Source organism: Protopterus annectens, chromosome 13.part0 (genome assembly GCF_019279795.1).
Source record: "Protopterus annectens isolate FY-2018-M chromosome 13.part0, PAN1.0, whole genome shotgun sequence".
NCBI classification, from domain to species: Eukaryota; Metazoa; Chordata; order Ceratodontiformes; family Protopteridae; genus Protopterus; species Protopterus annectens.
In genome coordinates, this window is record NC_056747.1 from 293,222,793 (window position 1) to 293,235,573 (window position 12,781).

General features: G+C 44.9%; 1 protein-coding gene across 1 annotated transcript in view; it reads right to left on the bottom strand.

Annotated features, from left to right (window-relative positions):
* CACTIN (cactin, spliceosome C complex subunit) overlaps window positions 1-12,781 on the bottom strand; it is a 710,497-nt gene that overhangs the window by 91,534 nt on the left and 606,182 nt on the right. The window contains exon 9 of the mRNA XM_044053865.1: window positions 5,199-5,506. Within this exon, the coding sequence (XP_043909800.1) occupies window positions 5,199-5,506 (308 nt within the window). The remainder of the gene's footprint in view (window positions 1-5,198; window positions 5,507-12,781) is intronic.

Here is a 12,781-nt window from a genome sequence, read left to right on the forward strand (position 1 = left end):
TTCTCGGGTGGGGCAGACAAAAATTTGTTAGGGCGAGAAGGCACTGGTTCCACAGTATCTGGATGTTCCCACGCCCTCCGACAAACCAAATCCAAGAGCTCGTCGAAGGGCGGAGACACCCAGGAGGCGGAGGGCTGAGCCCCAAAGGCCTTGAGAAGCACTGACTCATCAGCAGAGGGGGGTTTGGATATCTAGCCGCCTCGTTGCTTAAGGATCTCTAAAATGTCTGCGAATGAGACATCATCCGAGGACGACTTTGGGGACCCCTCCGCATCATCAAGATCAGTGTCCGATGTAAGAGACTCGGGGGAGTCCACATGCTTCCTCTTGCACGATCTCTTCCTTGGGGGCTCCTCTGAAGACAACTCCGAAGAACCCTCAGGAGGAGGAGAACCCCCAGTGGGGGTAACCTCAGGCCCCGGGGCTCCGCTGCCTAGGGACAGGGGAACTGCCAAAGACCCAGTCTCCATGCCCAGGGAAGGTGCCGGTAAAGCCATAGAGATGGCCGAAGAAGACTTGGCCAAGGCACTCCTCATAGCTCTGAAAGCCGGACCCCCAGAATCCTGGGAGTGTCCGGTCCCCGGAGCCATGATAGCAGACGGAAGTCCCGCAGCCGAAGCGCCGAGAGGGAGGCTCGGAACCGACAGCATTGGTCCCGAAATGTCACCCCCGGGTCCGGCCGAAGAAGTCTGTGTGCCAAACTCGGACCCGAAGGCCGGGGTTGGAGTAAGGGTCGGAGCCGACCCTAGGATCTCCACCGGCTCCAACAGCACCTGCTCCGACGGAGCCGAAGCGGTCGGAGGAGGAATGGCAATGGAATGGGCTATCGGCTCCGAAGCCAATTGGGTTGGAGTCGAAACAAATTTTTGAAAGACTGGGGACTGGAACAGTCTTTGGAGCACCCTGTCTATGTCCGAATCTGACATCCTCGATGACCTAGAGGAGACCGAACGGGTTCGAGTTGGCCTCTCCAACAGCCCCAAGGGGCTAGGGGACCGGCTCCGAGGAGACTCGATAACTATCGGCGCCGAAGGAATGCACAAACCAGTTTCCATCGGTGCCGAGGAGGACTTAGGCGCCGAGGAGGAAGTGTCTGAGCGGACAACCTTCATCGGCTCCGAGATCAGTGGAGCCGATGAAGGTGACCCGCCTCGATGCTCCAGCCATCGGCTCGAAGCCAGAGGAGTCGAGACTGGAGGCATCGAGGCAGACCGCCCTCGGCTCCGAAGTCCTTGGAGCCGAAGGAGAAGCCTGCCTATGTCTTTTGGCGGTCGGGTCCGACGGACTGGTCGGAGCCGACGCCCTTTTCTTTTTAGCAGGAGAAGGAGAGGATGCTAAAGCTTCCTCAAAAGAGGGTTTTATAAGGCCTTTCAATATAAGTTTATTTTTCCTCTCTTGGAGGACCCTCGAGGAAAAAGCGTGACACACGCTGCAGGACTCCTGCAAATGCTTGGCGCCCAAACAATATACACAGAGAGAGTGGTCATCCGTGATAGACATTTTAAAACTACATTTAGTGCACTTCTTAAAGCCCGAAGGCCTAGGAGCCTGAGACATTATAAGTAGAACTCAGTAACTCTCTCACAGACAAAACTCTTTTGAAATAGACTGACACTACAAAGATTAACTTGCCGTTAAGAATGACAGACCGCAATTAAATTAAAGCCAACTGAAGACATACAACAGTGAATATATCTAAGGGAATCCAAGAACCCCTAAAGGTTCAAAAGGGATTGACTGACAGGGAAGGCCCTACAGATCAAGGAGGCCTGTAGCCAGAACAAACACCAATCACACACAAATTTTCCACAAAAAAAATTTTCAAAACACACACAAAAGCATAGAGTAGCTGTTAAAACAGCTTTTTGTTAAAGAAATAGCAAATTTCTGACATAAAAAGTTAGTGAAAAGACACTACTTAGCTCAGCCAGCTCGAGACCACGTCTTTGCTAGTTAGCGGCAAACGAGATCTGGGGGACTGGTAGTGGTGCATCCTGGGATATAGTAAGCTCAGCCAATAAGAGACTTCGCTCTTTGGCATAAGCGTGCCGAGTCGGAGCCGAGGGATCGGCTCCGAACCCATCAGTCAGAATGTAGGCGAGATAGGATCACATAACATCAAATGTTCACCTTTACTAAAGGACACTGTTCTATGAAGGTAGAAATAAAGCTACCTGGTTACACACAATGTATGTAAAATATACTCTTCTTCATTTTGGAAGCACAGGAAAACATTGGGATATGTATGGCGTGTGAAATGTTAGTCTAAAAAGGCACTTTTGGAAGAAAGGAGGGATTGGTTCAAGGTAACGCTATCCTTATGAAATACAATGCAAGGAGGAACAGAGTATAAGGTGTGCAGTTCTGAAATCCTGGCAGCTGAAGTGACAACCACTTAAAGAATATTTTAATAAGATAAGAAGTCTAACTCTGCAGATGCGGACGGCTAAAATGGAGGCTTGGACTGTGCTTCCAACATAAAGTTTAAGTCCAATGGTGGAGCAGGATCTTTTATGGGAGGCCACAAATGGAAGGTAACTTTTAGAAAAACTTTTACATAACTTATGATAAGCCAGAGAAGAGTCCTAAAAGCCACTGTGGAAGGAGGAAATAGCTGCTAACTGTACCTTCATAGTACAGAAGACCCAGAAGAAAACATGGAAGACAAAAAAAACCAGAACATAGTACATCTTCTACAGATGCCAAAAAATGGTTCTGTGTTGCAAGAATCCTCCCATAATGCAAACATTTTTCATTTACTGGGATACATCCTAAGTGTAGAAGATTTCTTGGAAGCTGCAAGGATGTGGACTACATCAGCAGGAAGGGAAGTATCCGTTGCCATCACTGGAACTGGAGAAACCATGCGGTTAGTTTCAGATTGGAACTGTCCAGGTGAGGTTCACCAATCAAAGGAGTGATGAGATCTGGCAGTGGATTGTGGAGCCAAAGGGGTTCCTTCAGGTAAAGTTTGAGGAGGAGAAACTGTATCTGACTGGTCCAAAACGTGACTGGGTGTGACATCCAGCCAAGGAGAAAGAGGGCATGAGGGGAAGTTCCAAAAATGGAATTCGGTAACCTCTGGATACAATCCCTCTTACCCATTTTTCTTGTGATGTTAAACCATCAATGAGGGTGGAAAGATATGCGTCCCCTGACTGCCTCCAGAGGGAAGCAGTCAGGAAAACCTTCAGGGATTGTGGAGGAGTCTGTCAGACAAGGGCTCACAGTACTGCTGCTTCTGCAGACCTCCCTGACCTCTGGGCCTGTGTCCATTGAAATGGCCTCCTCTGCCTTGTCCACCTTTGTCAGAATAGGAGACATACTGATGTTAAGATTTACGAAACCAAAGCGAATGAGGCCCTTTTTTGTTCTTGTTCAAAGTGCTCTGTGGGGTCTTAAACTTCATTCCTACCACAGACAGGATCTCGTTATCCTGCTCACCATTCTGCATCCTTTCTTTCATTGTGAAAACAAGTTAGGCAGTTCCTTCAAAAGGGGTGTTTGTGAAGGACTATTTAAAGTTGTCGGCAAAATCACACAAATACAGCCACATGTGGCATTTCATGGTGATGCCCACTCCAGCTGCTCTCGCCACCCCATCTACCACATTATGTAACAGGCACATGGAGATGTTGGGGATATTAGACATTGTCGACAGAGTGGCTTGGAGTTGCTTCTGTGACTCTGGGGTAATGGGGTTCTTCAGAGAAGATGGGGCTTGATGAGCGAGATCTCTCCATGACCTTGTATGGCATTCTTCACAGCCCAGAAAAGGAGCAAGAAGCATAAGTCCACTTCCTCAGTCTATCAATAGCATGGGACTCCTTGTTAGGTTGATGGATAGATGAAATCTTCAGACAACTCTCTCCTGGTGGCTATGATAATTACGATGGAGTCTACCGGGGAGTGTTTGCCAAGAAAGGCTGGACTTTAGGAGGTCTAGTGTTTTGTCAGGCTTATTATGGACCAATTCACATGTGTCAGGTTCCTGCAATGATTTCCTCATCACTAACTCCACCAACGTGTCAGTGGGAGGGACCACTCAGGATGCAAAGGGAAATCATTCCTTACTCTTCAAACCATACTGCTTCATCCTGACTGTGGGGTTCGGTTGGCCAAGATCCCCTCTGTCTCAGAACTCCAGGATCTCTCCAAAATAAATATTCTTGGGAGGGGATTGTGGGGAGCTCTTTCCATCATCTGAATCTGCATCTAAAGTGAATGACTCCATTGTTACATCTAGATGCTTCCTCTTGCAAGCCTTCTTCTTAGGTGGCTAAGGGGGTGAGTCTCCTAGAGTTCCAATGAATGTCTTTGCGCTAACACATGAAGTTTGCAGTCTACGGAATGAATCTGTCCAGATGGCACCTTTGAGAAGTCAAACCCAAAGAATAAGGGTCATGGGGTGGAACCTTAGTCGCAGAAACCCATGGAGTCACCTTGCATGATGAAATGATCCACCCCAGTGCTCAGAAAGCAGTTCCAACCTCCACGGGATCCAAAGATACCACACCCATGGTTGGATCCAACTCTCCAAACACGGAGCGTGAAAGCATCCTGGGTGAAATCCTTTGATCTGACTGACTGGTCGGTAACAAGAAGGAAATTAGAGTTGAAGTCTCAAAGGCTGACATCTCGGATTGAAACAATGGATCTGTCCACCCAATTTCTCGGCCCCAAGACTCCGACATCGGGTCCAACAGGACCGGAGTCAGATGAGTTGGATCCAAAATCACTGGAGTCAATGACACATGGATCAACTATAGGGAAAAGATGTACAAGGTCAGTAAACTATGGCAGTATGTTAAACAGCAGGAGTCTGTGCATACAGCCACCATGTCATCTCACTGAGTGCATGCAACAACTGCTCAAAAATTGCTTTTTCAAACAAACTCTTGTTTTGTACCTTTCTTCCATTTTACTTCTGGTGAAACAATCAAGCATGTGCTTACTGGAGGTTCTAATTGTAGCTGGCCTTACATTGTGTTACCCTTGTATGGCATTACATGAACTGACACGGATCCACAAATTACCCCTGCAACCACTTACCACCTTAGATGAAGATGAAAAGCTGATTTAACTGTCTACAAGATACTACAGTAAACTTCATAAATATCAAATTAATGAAAAAGAATTGTACTGATGCAGAGCTTTTTATGAATATCTTAAAAAACACTGAAAATTCTCAAGAATACCTGTGACTTGTAACTGCTTTCGAGCGAGCATTAATCTTTCCAAGTCCTCCTCAGGATCTACAACATGGCTATCGAGTGGCAATTCATTGGGCATCAGGAGATGTGGGGAATAACGCCCTGAATCATACTCATCCAAACTCTGTTGAATGAGATCCTCTTCCATCAAGACGGCCTCTCCTTCTTCCTCCTCCTCCTGTTCTTCTTTGTCCTCGTCCTCTGTATTTCTCTCTTCTGCATCAGCCTGTTGTTCTGGAGATCTACTAACTGTTGAACCAGGCTCCTCTCTAGACTCATCTTGGACTCGCAGTCTAAGAAACCATAATAATAAAAACATTAAACATAATAATCTTTTACTCTGTTTTTTTTTTTCCCTGTAAACAAAAGCAAAAAAAGAACTAAAATACTAAAAGGTGTGCTCATATTGCAACAGACCTCAAGGATAACTTTATTCAAGACATCATGCTTAAACATGGCTATCATAATTCAATAATATCCATTCTTCAGGTGCTCTAGTGGCATACAGGGATAAAACCCTGACTAGAGGCCAGCCAACCCAGATTTGATTACAGTTTCAGACGACCAACAGATTGGCAAGGAGGGATGGAGGTGTGTCTATCTCAGACAGGGGGGCAGTCATGAGGGAGTTCCCCATTACATCTCTGGTGGAGACTGTGATTTGAGCAAGCAAGGGTGTAATCTACAGGGGAGCATTATGGTGGGAACTTAGTTAACAGAGGAGGCATGAGACACTATACGTTCCTACCACATGCCTGCCCCTCATGACATGACTGCGCAACTGGGGGACAGCAGGAAACCAGGGTATGCTTTAAAGAGACCCCCCCCCCCCGACAGATGTTGGACAGCACTCCCCCTTGACTTCTTTAGGTTCCATGCTGGGCCTTGTTGTCAAAAAAGCAGGTTAAAGTCCAGGGTTATAACTGCAGGAGGGACTGGGAGACCTGACAATGAATGTGGGGCACTCAGCACAGCTGTCAGTATGAAGCATGGGAGCACAGCATGCTCAAAATATCCATTCTTCCTTCCAAATTCTAAACCACTTATCATGGTGAGGACTGCAGTGGCAGCAGGACAGACTATGCTTCCCTATCCTTGACAACAGTATATGCCTCATCCACTGCAATCCCCAGGTATTTCAGACAAGCTGAGAGATACAATACCTTCAAGGTTGTCCTTGGTCTGCCCCAGGGCCTCCTCTAAGTGGCTCATACCTGGTACACCTCCCATGTGAAGTATCCAGGGACATCTACAGAAGGTGGCCAAACCACTTCAACAGACTCCTTTCAACACACAGGAACAGTGTTTGTACTCTGAGATCCTCACAGACAGCTGAACTTTTCATACTTTAACAGGCAGCCATACCAACTCAGCTATCTTACGAAAGAATTTAATTTCTGTTATCTCACCTCTTCAATCACTACCCGATGCTCACGACCACAGATGAAGATGGGACAAATACTGACTTCAACCTATAAATCGGTTCACACAACAACTGCGAAGATGCAAAAACCCATAACAGTTTTCCCCTCTTTTTCCTTCCAATGCTCATCAGCCATCATATTATCTGCAATCAAATGAATCCCTATGCATTCTATGAGTGCAGCTGATCATTGGAAATCTCAACAAGCAGCCAATTAGTGATGGCCTGATGAGCCACTAGTTGAATCTGGGTCAATGGTTGCCGTCATGGCTTTAACCCTCTATGTCAATGGCATTATTCTTGCACCTCAGGCTGCTTGCCCCCATTACCTGTGAAAACAATCCACTCTTTTCAAGGAGACAGTCATGAATTCAGACCTGGAAGTAGAGATTACATTCCAACCACTTCAAAATCAACAGAACGCTGCTCCAATGCATGCTGGAAGACACAGTAACTTGAAGCCAAGAGGTTATCATCAGAAGCCAACAAAACACAACTCTAAAGTACCAGACTTGATGTCCCCCAGATCAGAGTGTACCCTGACATCCCATCCATACAGCTTACAAACAACAGGGTAGATAAGACAAACAGTGCAATTGTACGTTCCTCTCAAGTAACCCTGACTTAATGTCAAGCATGAAACATAAGGGAAAAAAGATACAACAACTCTCTTATTAGGAAAACTTTAGTATGCAGACAAGTTAAAGTTTTGGTTTGATGTGACTGACGAAGTTGTCCCTCAGTTTAGAGGACAGAAAATAAATGATGTTTTTTGGAATTAGAACACCATAAGTGACAAGTAAAACTGAATGCTGTAAGATAGCCAGGATTAAATCAAGTTGTAAATTACAGACTAGTACGAGCTACTAGGAAATTAAAACATTTATGATTGTACATATCTTTTTTATTAAATGTGAGATACTGGCTTTTAAACTGTGCTACTGACAACTTCTGACTGGGGTGTTTAAGTCATGTGATAAGTTTGTAATGAATATTTAAATCTTGTTAAATGTTTTTACTCATTGATGGAGTCTACAGCTGACAACAGCACTATCACTACCACTACCACTGATACTACAGCAGTTTTAGCCCAAACCACTACAATGTGTTCTTTTACAGTTTGGAATTCATATGTTGTTTATTAGGGACCATTTTACTTTACTGCTACTAACATTTCTTTATGGTTTAGTTAAAGTCTTACTTTCCAATGAAAGAGGAATAATGCTAGTGATAAAGAATTCTAACAACACTTGCCAAGGGGAGAAAGGAAATATGATTTGGCCAACTTGAAACAAACTAAGGAGCCAGGAGACAAGAGGACCCCAGTAACACCTTCAGCAGCAGTTAGAAATTGGTAAACTAGAGATAACTGAAGTTGGATATCACGGGGGGGGGGGGGGGGGTGCAAATGTAGCCTGGGGAAGTTATGACTGCTCAGTTAAGCATGGACATCACTTTAAGTTCTACAGGCAGATCTCTAGTTACTCTGAATGCAAATGCAAGGTCACACTATTTTTTTTTATTTTTTATTTATTTTACATTTGTTGACCGGGAATGTCCGACTAGGTTCCACAGAGCCTGTTTTCAGCGGAGGCCCGGGGAGAAAATGCTCCAGATGCATGTCTTTGGAATGTGGGAGGAAACCGGAGTACCCGGAGGAAACCCACGCGAACACAGGGAGAACATGCAAACTCCACACAGAAGGCACCCCAGCCGAGAATCGAACCGGAGAACCTCTTGCTGTGAGGCGACAATGTTAACCACTGCACCACTGTGCCGCCCACACCCACCAACTGAAAAAAAAAACATTTTTATTTTATCATTTCTTGATGTTTCCTACATTTTAACACCACTTTTGGACTCTATGTACTTTTTTTTTAATTTATACTTTTAAATGTAATTTCAGTGTCTGCCCACCTGGGGTCTGGCATCTTGATTTTTTTAGTCTACCTCTGCGTATCCCACAATGCAGTTTGGTTTTAAAATATTACACTATAACCCCTAAGCTCCTGTCATCACACTGACTTTACATGTGTTTTTACACATACACTGCTTTCTTTTAGACAGTCAGGTTTAATTACCATTTCTTGCTTTTCACCGACTACTTAAAAGACAAACGTGGATAATCACACAGAACAGTATTCTCAGTGCTTGTTACTTTTTCTTTCTAAAGTGGTCAGTTTTCATTCTTTTGTTATGCCTAAGTTGTAGTCCTTAAACTCATCTCCCCTCTCCCCCTGAACAACTCCCCTTCCTATCTAGCAAAGTGGCAAAAGTAATTTGAGCTGCTTGCTGCTGTGATTGATAGCTCACTGCAGCAGAAAAAAAATTCACATACTGTTGCCTTGTACTATCTACCTACTTACAGTGGGACACTTATTTTTGCTGCACCACAGCATCTTTCTGTCCTCAAATTTTACTCCTTACTACCTTCTAATTGGTAACACATTGTTTGGCAAAAACGTCATTTTTTCAGGGATTCCTGAGAAAGCAAAATTTTTAAATAATTGTGTCACAAAGGCCGTAAAAATTAAAACATTTTGTTTTATATAGCACTGTGATGCACTTAAAAAAAGAAGGTATGTACTTACCATAGCGTTCCATGTTTGTTGTCCATCTCGCCATTCATTCTTACTTGGATGGGTTTGCAGCTGACTCGGACGAATACACCAGCTGGAAGTCTCAAACTTGGCTCATGCTAAGATAGGTATCCCATGAAGCAGTGCTGCAATTCCCCAGATCTTGTTTGCTGCTAACAGTAATAAGGACTAATATAATGGTATGATACCAGGTCAAGGAAAAAAAAAACAAAGAGAGTCAAAGGAGCTCTTGTATAAGAAGAAAGGTAACCACCAGGTCCTCTAGAAGTCCTTGGATGGGGGAAGGTGGGGGGGTTGTAAGAATGAATGGCGAGATGGACAACAAAAGTACAGTTTTGTACCTACCATAAATGTAGATGTTCGGGTGCTAATACAGCTGCAGTCATTACAGATGGGTTCTCCTGCCGTCAGGCGGGTCCTCGGTCGGCCGAATTCCAAAGTCTAGGTCCGGCGTCGGTTGTAGTCGCTTCTTCCCTGACGTCAGTGCGACAGGTGTATAAAAAAACCAGCCGACGCCATTTTCTTCAGTCTTTCTTGCCCCAGATGTCAGGTGCCCCCAGAAGGAAGGCAATACCTAATTTTAGATATATATATATATATATATATATAAAATGCAATGCAAAATATTCAAAAAACAGTAGTTGCAAGCAAATACATCATAAAAGAATAACCCCAAACAGGTTGTATGAGGAGGTGTAATCACTAGGCCTGTCCCAAGAGGGGAAGGAGGGAGGGAAACCTGGACTGCAGCTGTATTAGCACTCGAACATCTACATTTATGGTAGGTACAAAACTGTACTATGTTCATCGTGCATACAGCTGCAGTCATTACAGATGGGTAGAATCCCAAAGCTACGCAAGGGGTGGTAGGCACTAGGTGGAACTGGGAGGAGCCAGAATGCCCTGCAAAACTGCAGTGGCAAAACCTGCTCTAGTTTTGGAGTATAAAGGTAGGTGGTAGTGTTTAGTGAAGGTATGCACATAACTCCAAGTGGCTGCTTCCAAAATATCTTTGGTAGGAACTCCTCTGAGGAAGGCTGCAGAGGTAGCTGTGGCCCTTGTGGAGTGGGGTCTGATGCCTGCAGGTACAGATTTACCATGAAAAGAGTAACAAAAACATATGCAGTGGCCTATCCATTTTGAAATTGTCTGTTTGGAAATTGGCTTCCCTTGAGCTCCTGCAGCGTAGGACACAAAGAGTTGTTCAGATTTTCTGAAAGGCTTTGTTCTGTCCAAATAGTAACGCAGCTGTCTGTGGATGTCCAAGGAATGAAGCAGCCTTTCCCCTTTGTTTTGAGGGTTAGGGTAAAAGGTAGGTAAGTGTATGGCCTGATTTAAAGCTACCCTGGATACCACCTTAGGCATAAATGACGGGTTGGTTCATAGGGAAACTCTGTCCTGATGGAAGATGATAAAGGGCTGCACAGCCATGAGGGCTTGTAGTTCTGAGACCCTACGAGCTGAGGTAATAGCCAGAAGGAAAGCTGTTTTCCAGGACAAATATTGCAAATCTGCTGAGGCAGCTGGCTCAAAAGGAGGCAAGGTTAACTTTTCTAGAATGTAATTAAGATCCCAAGCAGGAATTGGTTGTTTCCTTGGAGGTCTTATATTCTTAGCCCCTCTGAGGAACTGTCTTAAGAGTGGGTGAGAGAATAAAGATGGATCAGTGTTGTATTCTGCAGAAATGGCTGATGCATGGATTTTGATGGAGGAGAATGAAAGTCCACTGCTTAGCAGCTCAGCTAATATTTGAGGCAAATTCAGTTTTCCAGGATCCTGGCCCTTTTTCTCATTCCAAGCACAAAACCGTTTCCATTTTGCGGAGTAAGCTTTTCTAGTAGACGGCCTTCTGGCCTGCAAAATGACATCCTGCACCTCCTTGGAGAGTAGGGTCTGTTGTGATGTTAAGGAATCTTCCATGCGGCCAGATTGAGTGTTTTCAGCTGACCGTGAAGAGTTTTGTAGCTGTGCTGAGTCAGAAGAAGAGGCATTAGAATGGAGGAGAATGCGTCAGGCTCCTCAGGAGCAGGTACCAGTGTTGTCTTGGCCAGACTGGAGCAATCAGAATCATCTTTGGTCTGTCTAATCTTGCTTTTAAAAGCACTTTGGGCAGTAGAGGAAGAGGTGGGAAGGTGTAAACTGTCAGTGCTGTCCAACTGAAAGACAGAGCGTCCACTCTCCAGGCCTTTGGATGAAATGTCCTTGAGCAGAATTTTGTTAATTGATGATTTTTGTGGGAGGCAACGAGATCTATGTCTGGCCTTCCCCGCGCTGGGATTATCTCTGCAAAAACTTGAGGATGCAACTTCCATTCGTGTGGATCTGTCATGTTTCTGCTTAGGTTGTCTGCCAGGGTGTTTTCCATGCCTGGCAAGTACTGTGCTTGAAGCTCGATGTGCAACTCCAGAGCCATGTTCCAAAGTGACATGGCCAGCCTGCATAGGGGGTATGAATGTGTTCCTCCTTGTTTGTTTATGTACCACATTACTGTGGTGTTGTCTGTCTTTATTAATAGTTGACCTGGATGCAGAAGGTCTTTGAAAGCTATAATAGCATTTATTACTGCTAGCATCTCCTTTTGATTGATGTGAAGGTGCTTTTCCTTTTGGGACCATTTGCCCTGAATGCACCGGTCTGTCATGTGCGCCCCCCAGGTGTAGTCTGAGGCGTCTGTTGTGATGACTTGATTTGCTTGAGGCTTGCAGAATGGTAGACCTGTGTTTGTTTGGCATGCTTGAGCCCACCATAGAAATTCCTTTTGCAAACATGGAATTAGTGGTATTATTGTTTCCAAACTGTGGCTGTGTTGAGACCATAGTTTTTTTAGGTACCACTGAAGTTTCCTCATATGCAACTTTGCACATGGGATGAGTAGAATACAAGATGCCATGAATCCCAGAGCCTGCAGGATTTTCCTTGCAGTAAGCCTGGTGCAATTTGCTAGTGTTTTGAAGTATTGAGTTAGTTGCCCCTGCTTCTCTGGCGCAAGATAGGCCATCTGGGTGTTTGTGTCCAAGTTGGCACCCAGGAAAATTATTTTCTGACATGGCGTTAGCCTGGATTTCTCTTTGTTGACTGTGTATCCCAGAGAATTCAATAACCGTGTTACATAAGCCAGATGTTCCAGAAGTATGTGTTTGCTGTCCGCTTGGATCAGGCAGTCGTCCAAATAAGGGTATATTTGTATCCCTTGAAGTCTGCAGTAGGCAATTGCTGATGCCAGGCATTTTGTGAATACTCTGGGCGCAGTAGATAAGCCAAAGGGCAATGCAGAGAATTGATAGTGGATTGAACCTGCAAGAAATCTGAGGTATCTTCTGCAGCTTTGTCTGATTGGGACATGCAGGTATGCCTCCTTGAGGTCCAATGATACCAGCCAAGACCCCTTGCCCAGCATGGGAAGAAGCTGCTGTAAAGTGAGCATCTTGAATTTTGGTACGAGTAGAAATGTGTTTAGGATGGATAAGTCCAAAATGGGTCTCCAATCTGTTCCCTTCCTTGGCACCAGGAATAGTCTGGAATAAAAACCTTGACCTTGTTCGTGA